This window comes from Ambystoma mexicanum, chromosome 2p (genome assembly GCF_040938575.1).
Source record: "Ambystoma mexicanum isolate Mex_15411 chromosome 2p, UKY_AmexF1_1, whole genome shotgun sequence".
Lineage (NCBI taxonomy): Eukaryota > Metazoa > Chordata > Amphibia > Caudata > Ambystomatidae > Ambystoma > Ambystoma mexicanum.
Genome location: NC_090923.1, coordinates 1,049,588,665 through 1,049,610,702, shown reverse-complemented (window position 1 = coordinate 1,049,610,702; position 22,038 = coordinate 1,049,588,665). Strand labels below are relative to the sequence as shown.

General features: G+C 47.1%; 1 protein-coding gene across 4 annotated transcripts in view; it reads left to right on the top strand.

Moving 5' to 3' along the window:
- The window catches only part of LOC138567092 (uncharacterized), a 611,926-nt gene that overhangs the window by 365,078 nt on the left and 224,810 nt on the right, over nucleotides 1–22,038 (top strand). For all 4 annotated transcript variants that reach the window (XM_069644960.1, XM_069644963.1, XM_069644962.1 and 1 more), the window contains one exon: nucleotides 10,214–10,482. In XM_069644960.1, the coding sequence (XP_069501061.1) occupies nucleotides 10,214–10,482 (269 nt within the window). The remainder of the gene's footprint in view (nucleotides 1–10,213; nucleotides 10,483–22,038) is intronic.

Here is a 22,038-nt window from a genome sequence, read left to right as displayed (position 1 = left end):
TCCTCCTGTTCACAACGTGCATCCAAGGTGGGATTTGAATGTGGTCCTTACGGCCTTGTGTCATAAGCCTTTTGAGCCCATGGCTACTGTCGATTTTAAGTACCATTCATGGAAAGTGTCATTTTGGACTGCTGTGACTTCGGCAAGGCGCGTAAGTGAGCTTCAGGCCTTGTCGGTAGAGCATTCATTCCTTACTTTTCATAAAGATAAGGTTGTCCTGCGGACAAGTCCTTCCTTTCTTCCAAAGGTGGTCTCTGATTTTCATTTCAATCAGTCAATTTCATTGCCTATCTTCTTTCCAGACCCGGCCTCGGGGGCCGAAAGGGTTGTGTACTGCCTGGACGTTAGAAGACCCCTTAAACCCTTAAGTTCTATCTGGACAGAACATCTGAGCTTAGGAACTCTTTGCAGCTTTTTGTGACCTTCGGAAATCCGCAAGGAAAGCCGGCCTCGAAAGCAACCATGTCCAGATGGATCGCTGCCTGTATTTCTGAGGCGTATACCATTCAGGGTCTTCGGGCCCTAAAGGGAATTCATGCTCCTCTTGTGCAGGGCAAGGCAGCTGCCGTTGCCTTCCAAAAATATGTTTCCTGGCAGACCATCGCGAAAGTGGCTATGTGGGCCTCCCCATTGGCTTTTTGTAAGCATTACTGTCTGGACCTGAGCTCCAGGCTGGAGCCAGGCCACGATCACCTACATGGCCCTCAAGGGCCTCGCCATCCCTCCAAAGACCCACTTGGAGTCAGACTTGGCGCTTGTGGCACCAGACTCACTCCCATAGGATAACATTGGGGATTGGACTTGTAGTGCATTGATGGGGACAAGATGGGTGCCCCCAGATATTTTGGTTCCCAGAACTGCATGTGCAGTCTAGTCTTTTGGGTTTGGTTCAGCCCAGAGACACCTGGGATACCCAGAGACTATTTAAGCCACGCCCAGGCTGAGAAACCTGCTTTTTGTTTTCTGCACCTGCAGCGTGACACTCGGCGTGTTCGGATCGGTCTCCAGTAGGCCTGCATCTTTCTTCTGCGGTTAGTTCCTGCAAGAACCCCGTTAGGAACAGCCTTAACTTGCGGCGCTTCTGCCCATCATTCATCGCTCCTTCTGTTCTGCAGGCATCTTTGGCAGTGTCATTCCCATCCCGGCACGCCGCTTTCTAAGGAAAAGGGAAAAGAACAGAAAAAAGGCATTAGTAAGCATTCAGCAAATCTTCGCTTATTTTTAAAGACTGTACGAGCTTCAAACGCTTACCTGAATCCCAGCCGCTCTGGGGGAACTCTGTCTCCGGAACTTCTCATCCATCTGCAATAGGGAAAAGACACTCCAGGTTAGCGTGGAAACATCTAGAGGCGCCGCATAGCGCGCTTACTCACCGCATTTCTTCTTCATAACCACCATCCACGCTGAAAACGTTGCGGCAACTAAAAGACACAGAAAAAGAACTCAGTTCAATACAAATACGAAAGGGTCGCATCGCGCTCACTCACCTTCAGCGCTACTCCTCTCAGCAGCACGTCGCCATCCCCGGACGCCGGCCATCATCTAAGGAAGGAAAGGAACGAAGTTAGAGAACTGTTCAAAAGACTCATTATACTTACCTGTCAGACTCTTGCCAGTGAAGTAACTAGGCAGCAACAAGCCTGCATCAATCAACACGCCCCTGCGCTGAAAGCAGGTCGGAGAGCACACTTTCCAAGAAAACAAGGTGAGCTGTGGATCAAATGGAAGGGTTGGACCCCAGGGAAGAAGGGGTTCAAGCACATCGAGACAATAGGGAGTTATCTCTACCAATCCTGTGTTTCAGGCCCGGTCTCCAGTCGAGTAGACTCCAGGGAAGGGTTTGAGGTCGTAAGAGGTCAGAACAGGCTGAGTGACGTCCCCGTGGATACCAGGTGAGGGTTACACATACTCGGGGAGGCAAGAAAACCTAACACACGATATTGCTATTCTTGCAAGTGGAAACGTTTTGTTATCTGGTGCAACTCTTAAGAGCATCAATCCCATTGACTGCTCTCCCACTCCTACCGTTTTGTACCGGACTAATTTACTTGACTCAGGCCTAGTCATTAACTCGCTTAAAGTTCACTTAGCTGCTCTTTCAGTCTACACTACATCACAACAAAAGGTGTTGTGGTGGAAGATGCGAGTTAATAATGCTTTCATGGAGGGAGTAAAGAGAATTCACCCTCCCATTTCTAACCCAGCTCTCGGATGGGACCTAACATGGTGTTAACAAGACTTATGGGGTCTCCTTTCGAGCCCATGCATAAATCAAGTCTTAAAAATCTCACTTACAAAACTGCCTTTTTAATAGCCATTACTTCCATTAGAAGAGTCAGTGAACTACAAGCGCTCTCAGTCCTAGACCCCTTTGTAACAGTTCATAAAGATAAGGTAGTTCTGCGCACTCACCCTAGGTTTGCGCCTGAGTTAATTTCACAAGTGCCATGTGAACCAATCCATAGAACTACCAACGTTCTTTCAGAACCCCTCAAACATGGGAGAAAGAAACCTGCACACACTGGATGTACGCAGGACAGTCATGTTTTACATGGAAAGAACTAGACCACTAAGAAAGACAAATCAGTTTTTCGTTTCAGTGGCAGCAGGTAGAGAGGGAGACGCTGTCTCCAAATATACTATCTCTAAATGGATTGTCAAATGCATCACACTCTGTTACACTCTTGCTAAGAGAGCACTGCCCTTCAAACCTAGAGCATATTCTACTCGAGGCACTGTGGCTTCCATAGCATTCATTGCAAATGTTCCCCTAGAATCCATTTGCAAAGAGACAACATGGAGTTCTGTACACACCTTTACAAAACACTATTGTCTAGACACTCATTCTAGGTCTGATTCTCAGGTGGGACAGGCAGCACAAAGACATCTTTTCTCTACTGTTCCTTCTCACATCCCACCCCGAACTCCGGGTACTGCTCACTAGTCTATGCACAGCATGTGATTCTAAGCAGATTAACAAGCATCAGAAGACATGCATTACTTGCCATAAAAGCATTTCTGATGATTGTATCTGCTTAGATTCACATGCGTCCCCCCTTCCTCCCCGCTCGAATGGAAAAAACAAAGACGTCTTACAACTTTCTCTCTTTTCTGTACTCACTCACGTTAGTCATAGGCTCCCTCACGGCAGAAAAATACAATCGGTGGAACCTCGACGCGTGAGGGATTTTGGGTACACTACACGTCACGTTAGGGATAGTGCTACAGGCACGCCCATGTTGACGTCTCCTTTCGATTCTCGCAAGACAAGATGCAATACTCTGCGGTGACCACTGGATGTCGGACTATATGCACAGCATGTGAATCTAAGCAGATACAATCAGAAATGCTTTTACGGTAAGTAATGCATGTCTTATTATTCAGTGTTTTGCGATATTATCACTTGCTCGTTTCATTTCAGTGTGTTGAAGGCCTAGAATCAATACTGTATTTGTATAGGTTCCTTGTTTGTTTATTTGCTTATATAGCGCGCTGAACCCTGAGTTTGCTAGGCGCTTATCTTAAGGAGATGGTTACATACAAGGTATAGGTACAAATATACAGGCGTATACAGGAATATTTTGTGGAGCTAGTTACAAACGAGTTATAAGTACAGCAATACAATAATTTACAGGACTGTATCGTAGTGGTAGTACAAGAATTTATAAGATTATACAGGAATGTACAAGTTGGCGGACTGTTTTAGGCCATTTTGCAGAATATAAAGGCAGCATATGGTTTCGTAGGTGTTGATTTAGTTGGGAGGGATAGTGGCGAAGAGCCAATTTTTGACTTTGAAACGGAAGGCAAGGAAGGAGTGTTCGTCGCTTAGCGCTGGGGGCATAGAGTTCCAAGTTTTAGCCGCTAGGACTGGGAAACTGGTTCTGCCTGATTTTTGGAGTCTATATTTGGGGATGTTGAGGCAGTGTGCATAGTTCGCTCTGTTGGGGTCTAGAAGAGGTCTTAGTGCTGAATTTGTGAACCAGGTATTTAGGGGCGGTGTTGAGACATTTGTGGGTGATCATGAGAGATCTGAAGGTGATTGTCTTTTATGGGGAGCTAATTGGCAGTCTGTCTTGCTTGGGATATGTGGTTGGTGCCTGGTATGTTGAGGGCTGCTCTGAGGGTGTTATTTTGCAAGATTTGGTGTTTGTGGATGTTTTGCGTACTGGTACCTAAATATAGCCAGTTGCAGTAATCAAGTTTAGATAGTATCAAAGCTCTTGCTAGTATGATACAGCTTTGAGTAGATAGGGTCTGCAGGCTGTTATTAGTTTAGTGGTGTAGGCCGAAGAGGAGGCTGTGGCATTAACCTGTCTTGAAAGTGACAGGGTAGAGTTGAGGTAGACAACTAGTGTTTTGGCGTTTTTGGAGACCTTGATGATGATTCCGTCTATATTGAATGAATTGTATTGAGGGTTGAGTTTAAGGCGTTGATTGGAGCCAGCGAGTAGGAGCTTGATTTTGTCGTCGTTTAGACAAAGCCCGTGCTTGGCCATCCAGTCTTGAATTTTACTGTAAATTTAATTAAGGTGGGAGGAATCCTTTTCGTATGAGCCTGAGAGCGTGATGAGGATCTGAGTATCATCAGCGTAGTTGGTGTATGGGACTTTTGTCCTCCAGGGTGGGGGAAACGCAGGAGCCTTGGGGAACTCCACACATGATAGGCGATGTGTCTGCTGAGGCAGTGGCTGAAAAAACCCTCCTGGATCTTTCGGCTAGGAAGGATTGGATCAATTTGGCTGCATTAGGTGAGGAGGAGGCTGAGGTGGTTAGGTGTGAGGTTAAGATGTTATGGTCGACTAAGTCGAAGGCCGTAGAGTGATCAAGGAGCAAGAGGAGGGAGGGGTGGCCTTTATCTTTGGCCTCATCCATTTGGATCGTCCGATCTAGAAGCGCTGTCTCAGTGCCGTGTCTAGGTCTGAAGCCTGATTGGCAGAGGCCTAGAAGGTTGTGCGTTTTGAGGTGGTTTTGAATATGGATGCAAGCTGCTTTATCGAGGATTTTTAGTAGGAATGGGACGGTGGTGATGGGGCAGTAATTTGTGGGAATGCTTGGATTTAGGGTTGGTTTCTTGATAAGAGGTTTGACCCAGGCGTCTTAGAGGTTCTTAGGTACCGTGCAGGAGGTGAAGGAGGTGTTGATGAGTGTTGTGATGAAGGGGGCAAAGTCGAGGGTTCTGCCTTTGCAATGGGTGGGTCCTGATATATGGTGTTTAACGCCTAATTCGAGGAGGGATTCTTCTACAGTTAAGGCATGTGAGTCTAGGGGGTCCTTGTATCCTAAGTTTAGGTCCCCTAGAAGTAGGATTTTTGTTGGTTTAGTGTGGTGGGAAAGTAGGTTGGAGATGTCCTCTTCAAATGTTGAGATGGGGCCTGGGGGTCTATAGATCAGGTGTATCAGTAGTGTACTTTGGGCAGAGAGGGGCAATTTGACGGAAATAAGTTCTCTTGATGGGAACGGTAGAGAAGTGAATTCTCTTAGGCAGAGATGGGTTTTGGAAATGAAGGCAATTCCTCCCCCTTTGCTGGTTGTCTTGTCGGCTTTGGTAATGGTGTAGTCATCCGGAACCGGAAGTATGAGGGCAGGGCCTGCTGCTGGATGTAGCCATGTTTCTGTGACTGCCAGAAGGTCTAGTTTGTTGGCTAGTATGAGCTCTACTTCAAGTGCATGTGCTATGAGGGATCTGGCGTTTGAGTGCACATTTAAGTTTGTTGATTGCGGGTTGTGTAGTGCCTTGATGTAGGTTAGGCTTATCAAGAGAGGTGGTGCTTATGTTATTGTGAGAGTTTGTGGGCAGGTTAGTGTGTGATGTGGTTTGGGTGTTAATGGTGTTGCAAGCAAAGAGATGGTGCGTGCGGTATCCTAGGAGGGAGTTTCTACGGCTGAAGTTGCAAGGAATGTGTGTGAAGTGGAATACAGTGGGATGAGGTGAGCCAGTGGCTCTAAGAGGTGTGTTGGGGATTGGTGGATTGCTTGTTAGGAGCGGCATCTTTGCTTTTTGGAAGGGTACCGAGGTGGTGTGGATGTTATGGAGGTAAAGGAGTGTGAAGATCGTAAGCTGTTGATGTGCCGTGGATGAACTGGGTTGAGAAGGCAGGTGCATGAGCTGGTGGCTCGTTGCAGCACGGTCACTAGCTCGTGTGACAGCGTGCTGTCTAAATTGAACCTCTGTGTGGACTTATTGTGGACCACTGACCCCACTCGCGCTCTCCTGAGAATAGCCATGGCTGTTCTCCATTGCTACCTTGATTGGATTTTGGCAAATCCCCGAGTTCCCCTGTTCACTATAACTACGGTGGCCACCTCAAATCTGTCCACTAGGCCAGATTCTAAAAATCCATCTGAACAACAACTGTATTTTCAACTCTTTCCTGATCCGCTTCCCCCACCTCTATAGAAAACCATGCTTCCAGCCTCTGCATATGATTTTCAGGGAAAAGATTACTTGTCTTCTCTTTCCTGGTGGTCACTGTCATTAATGCCACAGCCAAGCGTGGAAGAGATGGACAACAGCCTATACGTTGGACTCCCTGAATCACTGATATACAGATTGGAGTACAAAATTCCATGGCTGCTCTTACTTTGAGTAGCTCTGTATTCATCCACTTGTATCCTTCCCTTTGTTCAATGGCTCCCGATGGCTAAGAAAATCCAAATCAAGTGCCTATGTATAGCCCAGCTAGCATTCCACTGACCCCTATCGGACTGTCTTATATAAAAGTGATGTTTGTCCCATCAAGCACCCTGAGTTACCCATGAATACCTGACTTTCTGCTATGCCACTTGCTCTTCCCTTTTGGACTCTTTAACTTCTGCCATCTTGTCCTACCACCAGGATTCTACCTTTGTGCACATAGCACTTCCCAAATGTTAAAATAAAACAACTTCATGAATGTTTGCTTCAATTCAGATGCTCAGTTTGGTCAAGATCTCCTAAAAATATTTTAAACTGAGCAGATACATAAGTTGCATTTACTCCCATCACAATGTTCATGCTATGGTCTTCCCTTGACTTTGTAGGAAGGGGGACTGAATGTACCAATACATGCACGTTTCTCACTTAATGAAGCTTATAAACAAACATAACGGATAAAGTGATCCCAGCTATCCTCCCTACCCTTAATAGGCTTGAAAACATCGACCCAGGCACACTCGTTAAGGAGTATAATAAAATCATGCTAACTACACTTGATACTATTGCACCCATCAAACTTAGACCTAGCAAGCCCAAAGCGCATTTGAACAAATGGTTCACGCCCCAACTCAGACTTCAGACACCTAAAGAGGAGCTGTGAGACTACATGGAGACTACTCCCATCCACAGCTAACAGATCTAAACCAACCGAAGTTTCCTCCCAATACAAAAAGGAAATCTTCCTAGCCAAACGCAATTCTTATAATAAATGTATATCTAGTGCTAACTCTAGTACGAAAGAATTGTCCTCCATACTCAAGGAACTCGAATGCCCCATTAGCATCCCGGATATCTGCACTAAGGACAAAACGTGGTGCTCGGATATAAAACAGGCCCTGTCCAATAAATTGACCACCCTGCAAAACAAAATATCCCAAAAAAAAAATCCATTCGACAACCCCCCCCAACCTCATTTCTCCTAATATCCTTGCTAAAGAAACACTGGATAACCTGACCCACCCGCCCCCCCCCCCCCCCCCTCGTTTTAATTTTACAAAAATCTCTATCCTCGAGGCAGAGCAAGTAATTCTGTCACTCAAGCCTTCTAATTGCCTGGGAGACCTGTGCCCTGCCCAGCTCATAAAAGACGCCACAAGAGATCTTGCCCCCTTCATAGCCAAACTTATTAATGCCTTCTTTGCATCTGGCACCGTCCCACCCAATCTCAAACAATCATGGGTGCTCCCCCTATTAAAAAAACAAACTTTAGATCCACTCATACCTACCAACTACCGCCCAATTGCTACTGTACCTTTCCTGCTGAGGATCCTTCATAACGTTGCATATCTCCAAATTCAAAAATACCTCTAACATCATGAACTCCTAGGAGCACGTCAATCAGGTTTCCGCCCCCAACACGGAACTGAGACTGCCCCTATCGACTTGAAAGCACCGGTCGACGAGCTGAGAGACAAAGGGAAAACAGCCCTCCCCCTCCTCCTCCTCGACCTCTCTGCTGCATTCGATCTTGTAGATCATAAGGTCTTATGCAGACATTTGGATTTAGCTGCCCACTTCTCCAAAGCTGCTATAACATGGATTGAGTCATTCTTAAGTGACGGAACCATGAGGGTTTTTTCTCTCAGCTGCAGCTGACCCCATACCCATTACTTGTGGGGTGCCCCAAGGGTCTTTTGTCTCCCCCACTCTGTACAACATATTTACTAAGCCCCTCTTTGATTATCTGGACCATCTCGGTATCAACTACACTCATTATGCAGATGATACCCAGATTATCCTGCCACTTTCCGGGGGATTACGAGAAGGATTTGGCCTTGGTGAATAGGGTGCATCTCATCATCCAGGCATGGATGGTTACCCATGGTCTATGCCTGAATGATGACAAAACGGAGCTCATCATTCTGGGTACCCACACTAACCTGAAGAAGTTAGGACAGAACTATTCATCCTTTGTCATTGATGGCAACCTTATCAAGGTGGCCAAGGAGGTAAAAACCCTCTGTTTCTACCTCGACTCTACCCTCTCCTTAGCTAAACAAGTGAACGCCATGGCCTCTGCAACAGCCTACACTTGTAAGCTGATTAGAACTGCTAAACCCTTTCTATCGGATGATAACTGCATCACCCTGGCAAGAGCCTTGATCTTATCCAGGCTCGACTATTGCAACGCATTGGTGCCAACAAATCCATTATCCAAAAGATTCAAATCCTTCAGAACAATGCCTTAAGAGCAGCTCTTGGTGTGCCAAAAAGATCATACATTTCAGTGATAAGGCGACAAAACAATTGGCTATCTACCTTCAACAAGTTTCAATTAAAAACGGTCTCCCTGACACACAAGGCATTGAACAATGCCACCCCTAGCTATCTCTCGAACAGATTTCAAAGAAGAACTTAGACTAGACCCTCAAGACTTATTAATACTAACTACATTACCATTCCCAGATTCAAACTCTCTAAGGTTAGTGGAAACAGCTTCCACAACAAAGCTGCCCAATTGTGGAACTCCTTACCACACCACATTAGAGAAGATCAATCTTATCCAAAGTTCAGACTAAGCTACATTAACTGGCTTAAGTCAAACGACATCTAATGACCGCACATATGTATCCTTTATATATGTATACGTAAACAGTACCCATTATCGGTATATATTCTTACGTATTATTGCTTCTGTATTCTTGTATTTTTTGCTATATTAGTATTTAATGGTATATGTATATTTAGCTTTTTCTCTTATTCTCCTTGTGTTCCACACCTGTATTACCATGTCTACTCTGTATTGCCAATTCTGTAACCTGTCAATCAAGCTTCGCATATTCTTAATTGTTGCGCTCTGATACCCTTGGGTCTGGTGCGCATTATAAATTTATAAACTAAATTAAACTAAACTTGCTCTAGTAGCTTGTTCGGCGTTTCTACTGAGGAAACATACTGCTGCCCCACTGTCCTGTTTCCTTGGACTTAGTTTCATGGAAGCAGAAGGAACATAGAGGGTTAGAGCTGTATGTCTGCACTTGTGGCTGGCCCTCCTTTTTCATTTATTTTTGGTTTGAAGAGTTTTCTGTTCACTCTCACATGCCAGCAGACTCGAGGAAGAATGACGGAGGACTAATGCACATGTCACTTGGGTCAGTAAATTGATGTGAAATATATCGGGCCTGTGTCCATGTGCAGGTCTGAATACTTCTGACTTTAGACTGTTTTGCTCCTGAGTTTTGGGTATTTCTGGCCTGGGGCTGGTTTATTTCCAGAATTTATGCCGCAGGACACCACAGAATGAAATGTAGCCTGCTTTACATGGTTGATCCTAGATGACTTCCGAATTTTGTTTATAAAAAAAAAGCAATTCAAATGTTGTTCTAATTCCCTATTTGTTTAGATGTGCAGATAAAATGTTGCTAAGCACTTAAAACCCATTATGCTAAGACTTGAGCAGGGTCAAAATGTGACTGCTTGTAATAACAAAAACCAGGCCAGCGCTAGTTTTAGAACATCACATGGCTGTTTAGATCCATAACTCAATTTTCTTGACCACCTCTCACTTTTCTGCAGGTGAAGTGGATGAAGCCCGGAACATTTTAAAGACATTGGATGAGGCAGTGCCTGGTCTGGCTATGGTTCGCCTGCGTCGAGTAAGTTTGGAACGGCGGCTTGGGAATCTGGAAGCGGCAGAGGCGCTCTTACGAGAGGCCATCCTGGCAAATGAAGGCACACAACTTGCTACTTTCTATTCCATTAAGCTGGCTCGGCAGGTGCTGAAGGTCCAGAACAACTTGAGCAAGGCTCGGGATGTCCTACAGGAGGCTTTGCAGAAAGACCCGGTAAGAGTATATTAAAAATCAACAGTACTGTGCACACAGCAACATACCCCTAGATAGTCATAAACACTGCAGGCAACCCCAAACCTTGGGGTTACACAACACTTTACTGTTTCAAAGAATATTGTATTCCAATTACTCGGTAAACACACATCATAAAGTTGAAAGTAATGGGAGTAAAAGGGTTAATGCAAAATAGTGGTTGTGTTCCAGTGTCTATTTTTCACTAGATGTGTAACGTACTGGTAAAGTTAACTTAAATGTAGTTTAGCTTTTGGTGGTTTCTGGCAGTGTGTTAGTGGGGTTCCGTCTGTCTCCGTTCTACATCCTACATTCACTGCATGGTGCTCATTTGTACTGTTAATACCATGTCATGGAGGTGTGGGAGTTTGACGACTGTGATCGGTGTTGGAATCTGTGATACTGAAATGATTGACTGTGCGTTTTAATGTCTGGACTTAATACTGGTTTTATAAATACACTTATTTTGTACTGCCATGCCAACCTAAAGTACTCCTTCAACTAAAATAAATTGTGAATTTTTCAGTATACCAATTGTGTTTTGCATTGGATAACTGTGGACTAACTGTACTTCAGTGTCAGCCTACTTACCCCTCCCTGGTTTTAAGGTGGATTACTCTGCCACACTACCTACCATAGAGAGGCTTGGTTTACCTTTTGGGTTGGTTGTACAGCCACCACCAGAGAGTTACAGAAACCTCTCACTAACCGTTTTAGATGCTTGTACGGCACTGACCGGAGGGTTGCACACAGATCTCCATAACCCTGCTTATCTTTGTTCCATGGATGAAGAAAAACTTGGGATCCAAGAATTCGAGCTGAGACTCATGATTGCTCAGTTCGAAACTGGCAGAGCAGATAAGGCCATGGAAAGGTAACCTCTGACAAAGCTGGAAGATTAAAATGGAGTAAGAGCAATACAACTACAAAAATGACTTGACAGAGCTTTGGCCAAGTCACTGTTTCTAAGCTTCCTGTTGATGGTTCTGGAAATTGGTCCATCTCCTTGACCCAATCTAGGTTCCTCTGGGATCTGCTGGGTTTCCACATTGAGAAGGAAAATATTCTTGAATAGTTAATATCCTAGTCGAAGTGTGCAGGATCGGGTGGCCTGGCTCATCAATACGCTCCCCCATGTAGGCTGAAGTGCAATAATGGAACTGAGGGCTGCTGATAGAAAAGATTGCCATAGCTAAAATATTGAAGAGCGTTGGCTACCCTTTTGGTTGGACTCGCTGTTTGACCATTAGGTTTGATCATTGCATGTCCCTTGCAAGAAAGAGGGCTGTGTAAAAATATCCCTAATACTGTTGGATATACATCACCACCATTACATTGACAATCGTGTACCTTATTGCTTTTGGGGGAATCTTTATTGTAGTTTAATTTTGATGGATTTATTACAAATTTTCCTTGTCACATAAAAGTGAAGAGTGGTCATTGAGGCCCAAAGAAAGCTTGCCTTGTCTTTAATTGCATGTTTAATCAACAAGGGTTCCAGCGAAACACGTGCTGGCGTTCTGTCAGGAATGTTTCTTTGAGTTTGGATTGTTTTTGGCAAAATTGAAAGATTGCTGTCCTTATTACCAAAATTTAATTTAATTTTATTTATTGGAAATTTGTAAAGCGCCTATACAACAAATGGTGTTTCAAGGCGCCACAAGACAAAAAAAAGGTGGGGAGCAAGGGAGAAAGATAATAACGGTCCTACTAGGCCTTGTGACATTCGAATTGTGCAAGTGCAGCAACAAGAAGGGAGAGGGGTTTGGGGGCTGCCGGTGTACGCGAAATGCGGAGTGCTAGGGTGGGAAAGTGCAGGGCAGAGAGGAGAGAGTGCAGGTGAAAGTGGGGTGGGAGAGGAGGGACACGGGCTAGGTGAGTGCTAAAGGGAGGCTAGGTGGGCAATTGCCAGGGAAAGCATGGGGGTCAGAGGTTGATGGTCCACAAGCTAAGTGCAAGTAAGGGGTTGGGCTGAGGGGGCCTGGTGCCCTGTAGAACTCGGAGGGAAACCAGGCAGCCCATTACAGTGGCAGACAGGGGCGTTAGCAGGGGAGGGGGAGAGGGTGAGGGAAGGAAGTAGAGAAAAGGAGGGTCTTCAGGAGCTTCCGGAACTTAAGGAGATCTGGCTCAAGCCTGAGAGGGGCAGGGAGACCATTCCAGAGGAAGGCTCCTGCAGAGGAGAGAGTGTTATAACCCCCCACTCTCTGCTTAGGGAAGCGACTGATCTGCAGAGAGTTGGAGCTGGAAGATCGGAGGTCTCTAGCAGAGAGGTATTTAGAGAGAGAGTTCAATGTAGCAGGCTCCGATGTCCAGAAAGCCTTGTGGATAATGCAGAGGATCTTGAACTTTATCCTAGCAGTAACCGGGAGGCAGTGAAGGTATTTTAGGGCTGGAGAGATGCGGTCCCTGGGCTCGAGGCCAAGGATAGTCTTGCAGTCTTATTATGGATTAGTTGAAGGAGGCAAAGGGAGGATAAAGGAAGATTGAGGAAGAGGCAGTTGCAGTAGTAAAGCCTAGAGAGGACCAGAGCTCTGGAGCCATTGAGATTCTGGGGGAAGGTGAGGAAAAGGAGAATGCCTCCGAGGAGATGCAGTTGATAATAGGCCTTCTTGGCAAGGTCCACGATGTGAGGAGAAGGAGAGGCAAGAGTCCAATATCACACCAAGTTTTTTTCCTCACAAGAGGTTGAGGGTAAGGGGACCCATGGAGGGTGGCCAGAGGGTAAGAAGTAAGGAGGGAGCTGGGGTCCCAATGAGAAGGATCTGTCTTACTGGCAATTAAGCAGAGATCATTGGCAACACACCATGCCTGAATAGCAGTCGGGGATATGCGAGGAGGAGGCAGTGGAGGGATTCTTGAAGGAGAGCTGCAGGTCATCTGCTTAACACTGGAAGTGAGGAGAGAAGGAGATGAGGTGGGTCGGAGGGGCAAGCTAGATGTTGAAGAGCCACAGCGAGAGGATAGAGCCTTGATGGACTCTGCAGGTGGAGTGTGTGATAGGGGAGAGAAAAGGGCCCAATTGAAGGTCACCTGAGAGGAATGAGGTCTGCCAGGCCCGTAATGTCAAGGGTGTCAGAGAGCCAATTTGTCAGGGTGGCATGATTGCCATGTCAAAAGGCAGAGGAAAGATCCAGAAGGATAAGAACGGATTGAGAGTTGGAATCAGGATTTGAGAGCAAGTCTTCATGGGTGTTAAGGAAAGCAGTTTCCGTGCCTCTGGCTGCTCTGAAGCCAGACTGGTGGTCTTGCAGACAACCAACAGATTCAGTGTGTTGGGTCAGTTGGGAGATGACCAGCTTCTCCAGGAGTTTGCCCAGGAAGGGGTAATGGAGATAGGGCGGCAGTTAGCCAGGCAGGAGGGGTTGGCAGAGGGCTTTTCTGAGGAGAGGATGCATGAGGGAGTGCTTGAGGGGTAGCAGGAAGGAGCCAGTGGCAAAGGAGAAATCGAACAAGGCTGGCGCAAGGGAGACAATGTTGTCCTTGATAGTTCTGGAAGAGCACGGGAGCACCTGTTTGTAGGAGACTTTCATAAAGAGGACCTGTCAAGAGACCTCTCCGGTGCTATGGACGAGAAATAGGGGAGTAGGAGGGAAAGGAAGGGGGGGGCAAGGGAGGCCTGAGAGCTGGGGAGGTACGAGGGAAGGGTGTAGAGGAGAGTGAGGACAGGATGCCCCGAGTTTTGGTTAAGAAGTTGGAGCCCAGTGAAGTACAGAGTGTCGGAGATGGCAGGGGAGAAGTGGAGACTGCAGTAGTATTGGTGAATTCCTTGCAGATTTTAAACATTTTGCCGTGTTAGTGGCCCCATGGATGGAGCCTCTTCTTCGAGCAGATGGAGAATATGTATTGCCTTCGGAGCAGGCAGCAGGCCAGTCTGTCGGAGGATGTGCCTGAAGGCCGCCACTTAGGCTCTGTTTCAGAAAGGCTAGGTCAGAGTCATACCAGGTGTTGCGCTTGGATCCTCATGAAAGGGGCAAGGGTGTCTAGGGTGTTGGTAATGGAGAGGTGAAGATTAGCAAGGGCAATGTCAAATGTAGGAGTCCTTTGCAGGAGTGGGAGGGGTAATGAACGTGGTGGCATAAGCAGCAACTGAAACTGAAATCATCCTTTGAATGACGGAGAAGGAGATTATCAGTGCAGGCAGAGGCTTAGCTGGGTGACCTAAAAGATCCAGGTGAGAGGACAGGAGAGCAGGGTCAGACCAGGAGAGAGGTGTAGTGAGAGGGTTGGAGATGGGGATGTCTGCTGAGATGAGAGCATCTGGCTGAGTGTGTCGGACCAGTGGGAAGAATGACGAGGGAAAAAAGTCACAGATGCTGTGGAAGAGTCCAGTGGCTAAATCGGGAGAGTCGAGGTGAATATTGAAGTCTCGGAGGAGGAGAGGTGGAAATAAGAAGAGAAGAGGTGAGGTCAGACCACTGCGAGGAAAAGGGAGACCGGACCAGGGGTCCTGTAAATGGTGGTGAGAGTCAATGAGGGGGTTGGAGAGACACCAAGCCGGCAGACAAGGCATTCGAAGGAAGAGTGGGTCTGAGTGGGAATGATAGTACCAGGGACCCATTCAGGGAAGATCAAGGCCACTCCGCCTCCAGACCGGTTAGGCCTGGGCTTAGAGAGGATCTTGTAGTCCTCAGGGAGGAGTGTGTCAAAAGCAGTGACAGAGCTGGCAGGGAACCACGTCTCAGTGAAAGCGAGAATGTCACGGTCAAAGTCTTCAAAAAGGAGGCAGATAGCAGAGGCGTGTTTAATAGCAGAGCGAGAGTTGAAGGTAGCAAGGTGAAGCTGGTAGCAACCTTTTGAAGGTCTTTCAAGGAGGGGGTACAGGGATGTGGTACGCACATCAGTGGTGGAGAATAGGCAAGAGGGGTGGCAAACAGAGGAGTGGCAGGAGAGGGGGCGAAGTTGATGAGAGACGGAAGGCGCCTATCAAGGAGGTTGGGCTGAGAGCCCTGGGCCATGACAGTGCCATTCTGATGGACATTAATCATACACCTAGAGGATGAAAAGCATGCTGAGTATTTCCCATCTGGTTCCACCATTAATGGGCGACGAAGAGAAAGGGTAGAGGACTGAGACCATGTGGGGAGTCCATAGGCCCAGAGAGGAAACGACGAAGAGGATGCTGGCACTGGCTCCCTGTGGCTGCAAAGAGCCATGACTGCCCCAAAAAGAGGACTTCTGTTCCGCAACCAGGGGAGACCCTGCAAGGTTCCAGGACCAGACTAGTTTCCAGGTGGACACTTGCTCAACTCATGAGTTACAGCACCTCACAGAGGATTTGCACCTAAATTCTCAAAAGTATGTGGACCCACATGATTATATAATCGCTTCCCCAGATGAAGAGCTACTAGAGTAGTCATCTCCTATGGAGGGCGCCTTCCTGTATAGAGACTTGGTCCCAAGAGCAGAAAGCGATTTGCGATTATGGCAGAACCACCTACCGAAGAGGTTGATTACATAGATGATATAGTAGTGGGAAAGAGACAGGTTTCCCACTGTATACCCCTACTTGATTCTATTAAGCAGAGGATGTACCCCTCCTTATTGAAACCTGCCACTAGGGCACTTAATCCGAGGGTGGAAAGGATATACAACACTCATCCACAGACCCCCTATACATAATTATGCATAGATTCACATGCTATGAATATTCCCCGGCGTCGGGCTGGGAATCCACGGTTACCTTTTGATTTCCTTGCCAAAAGCAAGAAAAACCTCTCATTTGTAGCCGAACACCCTAGTTATGGGTGGTTTTGGTCCATCCAATGGGACCTCTAGTAGGTAGAGACTAGTCCCTCCCCCTCCTCCTCTTCCCTTCACATTCTAACCACATGTTGAAGCTGATGGAGTGCTCTGGTTTTTCTCTTTCCATTCTCTTTTTTAAAAGCTGTTGCTCTGCTGTTACTTAATGCGGTTTACGTTCTTATCAAATCATTTTGTATTGCAGCAATTTGTTTCCTTTGATTAAAAATCAATTAACCTATTTAAAGAAAAAAGAAAACATAAGGTGTCAACCCATCCCAGACCCTTTAGTCGTAGCTACAGCACGCAACCCTGCCTATGGCAGTTACTGACTAACCACCAGAGAAGGAGAGTAGAAGCATATATGCTCTGGGGGAAAGAGCAGTCATGTCTGCTGCCTAGAGCGCAAGAATTGCTAATGCAACGGCGCTCATGGCCAGATACCATAGATCCCAATGGGATGACATTGAGGATGTGACCAAACCGATACCTGAGGAAATACAAGGAGTTTTTAGGAAGATCATTGCGGAAGGTTAACATTATGCAAATGCTATTATTAAAAATAGTTTGTACGCTGCAGCGACAGCAGCATATAGCAGGTGCAATCGTTGTCAAGAGACATGCTTGTCTTAGTAGTACGACCTTTAAACCAGAAATGCAGGCTACCCTTGTAGATAAGCCAATGGAGGACATGCACCAATTTGGGGCGCAGGTAGATGAGGCTCTAGAGAGAGCTAAAAAAGACAACTCCCTAAAAACTTTAGGTCACATTTTTGGTAGATCTGTTCAGAACAGAGAGTGCCCGACAAACGGTCTGCAAAATATATATACGCAGTCGTACTCCCACCAAACACAAACTGGACCTAATTGGTTTACAGGATCTCTGGGTCAGCAGAACAGCACACTCACGAAATATATGCACAGAGGTAAACTTAGGGGTAGAGGACAATCCACATGAGGGCTGTCCTCCACTCAAACAATGATTACAAGGTTTGGGTCTCTGCCCATGCATCCGCAGTCGGAGGACGCATAACACTTTTCACCCATGTACCGGAGGGTACTGCATCAAGCTACTAAAGCCTACTCCTAGCCTACCACTGCAGAATAGGAAAATGCCGAGAACACAAGCAACTATTATGTTTATTAGGTTTATATAGGTTTACAGAAGGTTGTCGAGGCCTTGCTAATAAAGAACACTATCAAACCCCATACCTCAACATAAGGCAAACAAGGGTATTTACTAGATTTATTTTCTAGGCCCGCAAACAAGAGTAAAAAAGAACAGTTCTCGATTTGCACCTGTAAAAAAGTATGCAAAACCCTGAAGTTTTGAATGACCACCCGTTAAGAAGTAATTTGCCTACTGAAAATAGGAATATACGTGGCCACATTAGACATCAAAGATGCATACTTTCATATTTCCACATTCCCCAGTCACACAAGATTGGTCAGATTCAAGGTAAAGGCACAACACTTTCCATTCAAAGTGCTACCGTTTGGAATAGCATCAGCACCACCTGTGTTCATGAAAGTTCTCGTGGTAGTGGCAGCACACCTACACAGAGAGAACATAACAGTTTATCCCTAAATAGATGATTGGCTCATAACAGGTGAGACACTACAGTTCTGTCTAGAGAGCACACAAACAGCGGTAATACTTTCACACACTATGGTTCACCAGCAACAATACAAAATCAATCCTAGTAGCAGCTGGCAAAAAATATTTCCCAGGTGCAATGATAGATGCCAAACAAGCACTCGCTTACCCATCGGAGTACAGGCGATTCTAGCACATATGCCCACTAACCACATTGTTAAGGATGATGGCATCCTGCACATACATTGCCTCACCCACATGCCTAAACATGCGTACACTACAGCAGTGGCTCTCAAGCCAGTGTTCTCAGACAAATGCCGATTTGGACGATCTAGCGGTTATAACAAGGGGGTCATAGGGTCTTTGCAATGGTGGACAAGAACAAACCTATTAAAGGGAAGACCATTTGGACAACCGCCAATCCAGATAACACTGACTACGGCCGCATCACTGCTGTGGTAGGGAGCACATTGCCAAGAATTGACAGGCCAGGGTGCATGGTCACAAAAGGAAAAAGGAGTGCCACATAAATGTATTGGAACTCCTAGCCATCAGAATGGCATTACTGTCTTTCCAATCAAGATGAACTAAAAACAGTGTGCTGGTCAGCTGTCAACACCACAGCAATGTCCTACATAAACAAGTAGATAGAACACACTCTATAGTTCTATCCCTTCTGGCACAGAACATATGGAATTTGTACATCAAAAGGTATTTATATCCAAGCAAAGCATGTTCCTGGGTAGAACAGCACAGCCTTAAGGCAGTGTTACATCAAAATCACGAGTGGCAATTGAACAAAAACGCACTCAAACAGATTTTCAAGCAATAGGGATCTTTTCGTAAAAGCACAAAATGTGAAATCCCTACCTTCACATCCAGTACCCAGAGAAAGGGTCACTAGGAAACTCACTATGAATGAACTGGTCAGGGACATTTGCTTATGCTCCAAACAACCCTCCACCCCCCCAAATCCACTACTACAAAAGGTGGTACACAAACGTTTACACGAACAGCTCACTCTTCTACTAATAGCATCAATGTGGTCACGACTGACCGCATATCCTGAAGATGGCCATGCAACCCCCAATCATGTTACAGAACAGATGCAACTTTCTAGCTCAGCACTTTGCTGCCTGTACACTCTGAATTTGGCAGTTTAGCTCCTGAAATCATAGTTTGGCCACTTAAAACTTCCAAACAGATGTATGGAAATTCTAAGGGAAGCAAGAAAACACAAGACATTGCTACTCCAACAACTGGAAGTGTTTTGTCATTTGGTGTAAAACAAATTCGATTGACCCCCATCAACTGCACGGCAACAGATATTGTCATTTACCTATTACATTTATTGGATTCAGGGTTGGTGTGCAACTCTATCAAGGTACATCTTGCAGCACTAGCGGCCTATTCTACCTCCCAACACAAGGCATTCTGGTGGAACACATCCACCCCCCAGTGGCACATCTGCCACCAGGATGGGGCCTTAATACAGTTCTTCCGAGATTAATTTGATCGACCCATGCACAAGGTCTATAACTTATAAAGTGGCGTTCCTAATATCAGGAACCTCTATCAAAAGAGTAAGCAAACTGGAAGTAATATTTGTTAAAGAGCTGGTCGTAGCCATTCACAAACATAAGGTAGTGTTAAGTAGTATTAAGAACACATCCACGTTTCTTACCCAGATATGTATCAAAATTCCATGTCAACAAAACCATCGACTTACCTTGTTACTCCTCGTCCCGTCCCCTCTCCTCCATACTTATGGGACATCTCTCAGTCCTGTGGGACGGGACCGGAGCACTTTGTAAAAAGCATCCAAATTTTTCCAAAAGTGTCCTTCCTCTCATTCTTGCGCGGGGCCTGGCACGCGACCGTAACCCCGCCCACCTTGGCTCCGCCATGCGCATCGCCCATCAGTCCTTTTCTCCGCTCGATTGGGTCCGGACGCACTTGCATCCTCAGATTTTTTTTTCCCTTTTTTCCACTCTAGTAAACGAACGCTAGCGAGAACCAGTCTGTCTTTCAAGTTAGACTTTCCAGATTGTTCATCGTGTCACCGTCGCTTCGCGAGGGCGGATCCCCATCCTCTTTGTTTAGAGTGTTTGGGTCCGGAACACCGTTGGGACTCCTGTTTTTACTGTGACTCCCTTTCGGTCCGGGCACTTCAACGTCGGTTGGAGCGGTGGGAGGTGTTCCGACAAACTCCTCCTTCTCATTTTCAGGCGTTCATCGACGAGAAGAAGAAATGCCCATAAGTTCTTTACTTTTCAGAGCACCCCGGCCGGGGAATACCTTCCCGGGCTCCTCTCGGTCCGGGAGGGGCGTTGATATCTGTCACCGGGGTTCGCCCTGAGGTGCCCGCTGGGCCTAATAATTCTACCAGGGTTTTCTCTGAGGGTCTCCGTAAGGGGCCTGTGAATACTGGAGTACGCTCCGAGGCCCCTCCTGTGGGGGCTGTTTGTAGACCCAGTTCTACTGAATCGTGGGGTACCGGAGCTCGCTCTGAGGCCTCTGTCGGCTTCCCTCAAAAACAAGACCGGGGTGCGCCCCGAGGCCTTGGCTGGGCTTGTTACCGAACAGTTGTTCGAGGCCCACGCAGATAAGGCTGTTGCCGGGCCTGGGTCCGAGGTCCCTCGTTCAGATGCTAAAGCTACCAACAGTTCTGAGAGGCCGGACAAGGCTTTGTCAGTGAAAGCGCACCGTTCCCGCTCTTGTGGTAACACCAGACCTGTTGAGGGGGCAAAGAAGCAAAGTTCTTCTTTTACCGGCAGTGCCGAGGTCCTTCCTTCGAAGGCTCAGTTGGCGGTTGGTATGTCTCAAAAACATTCCAGGCCTCATAGTACCGGCTCTGCCGAGGTTCCTTATGTTAAGGCTAAGATTAAGACCCCTGATCCATCGACGGGGACCCCTGCCTCACTTCCTCACGTGCTGCAGTTCCCCTCAGATGAAGACAAAATGGCGCCCGTTCCCGCCACGACCATGGCAGCCATTTTAGGTGCTACCCCTACAACTACGCCATCGGCCTCTGGTGTAGGGCATGGTCCCTTGGGTGAACCTAAAGTCCCTTGTGCGCATTCTTACCGGCCGGATAATGATTGGAACTCCCGGATGCCTCTTACGCAAAATGTATTGTTGCCCGCGGGGGCGGCACCTTTGATTTATGTGGATACATCGGTGGAGGGGCCGGTCTGGCACCCTTCCCCGTTACATCCCTGGATTTGTCCACCTCATGAGAGGCCTCCTCAGGTTCCGAAACGGTCTCCGGAGGACGCCTTTTTCGGTAAATTTCAAGCGCTTAAGCGCACCGACCCCATGAGGGAATATTTCAAAGGGCTTTTCAAGGAGATATGTCCACTGACGCCTCCGGCTCCACCCGTTCCTCCGGTGGTTCCGCCAGCGCCTCCCTTGCCAGTGGTGCCTCCCCCGGCTCTTCCGCCTTTGCCTCCATTGTCCTCAGTGGACAAGGCAGTGCATGACACGGCTCAGCAGGATCCTGACCTGTCAGATGATCCTCAAGGCGATCAGGACAACGAGGACCTTCCCCGCTCTATCAGAGCCTTTCATGACAGGGTACTGGACATGATGAGTTTCTTAGATGTTCCGGTGCCCGAGGAACACGCTCCGCAGGAGGGCGTGCTTTCTGGGGCGTTCACCCTGTCTCCCTTGGAGCGTACCGGCCTGTTCCTGCAGAAGGACGTTCTGGCCGAGGTCCGAAGAGTATGGGAAAAGCCACACTCGGGACTTTTTGTCAATAAGATTGACGCAAGGTACAGGCTACATTCTTTGGAAGAGGTGGCCCTGTCATCTTGTCCGCCTCCCTCCTCCCCAGTGGTGGCTGCGGCTACGTTGCAATCCAGACCTGCAGCATCCTCTTCCACGACGGCTACTCAGGTCTTGGGTAAGGAGGACAAGCTCCTTGACTCCCTAGGGAGGAAAATCTTTGCCAACTCAGCCTTGCAGCTCAGGCAGGCAAACGCTGAGTTGATATTGGCGGGAGCTAACATACGGATGTGGAAAGGTCTGTCTGAGTTTGAGGAGCACATCCTGGTCGAGAAGTTGGAAGATTTCAAAGGAGGCCTTTCCGACGCCAGGGTCTTGGCCCAGGATCTCCTGGAGCCTGCGGCTCATCACGTAGATACCTTGGCTCGGGGCTTGATGCTGGGGGTTGATACCTCATGGCAGGCGTGGCTGCATGC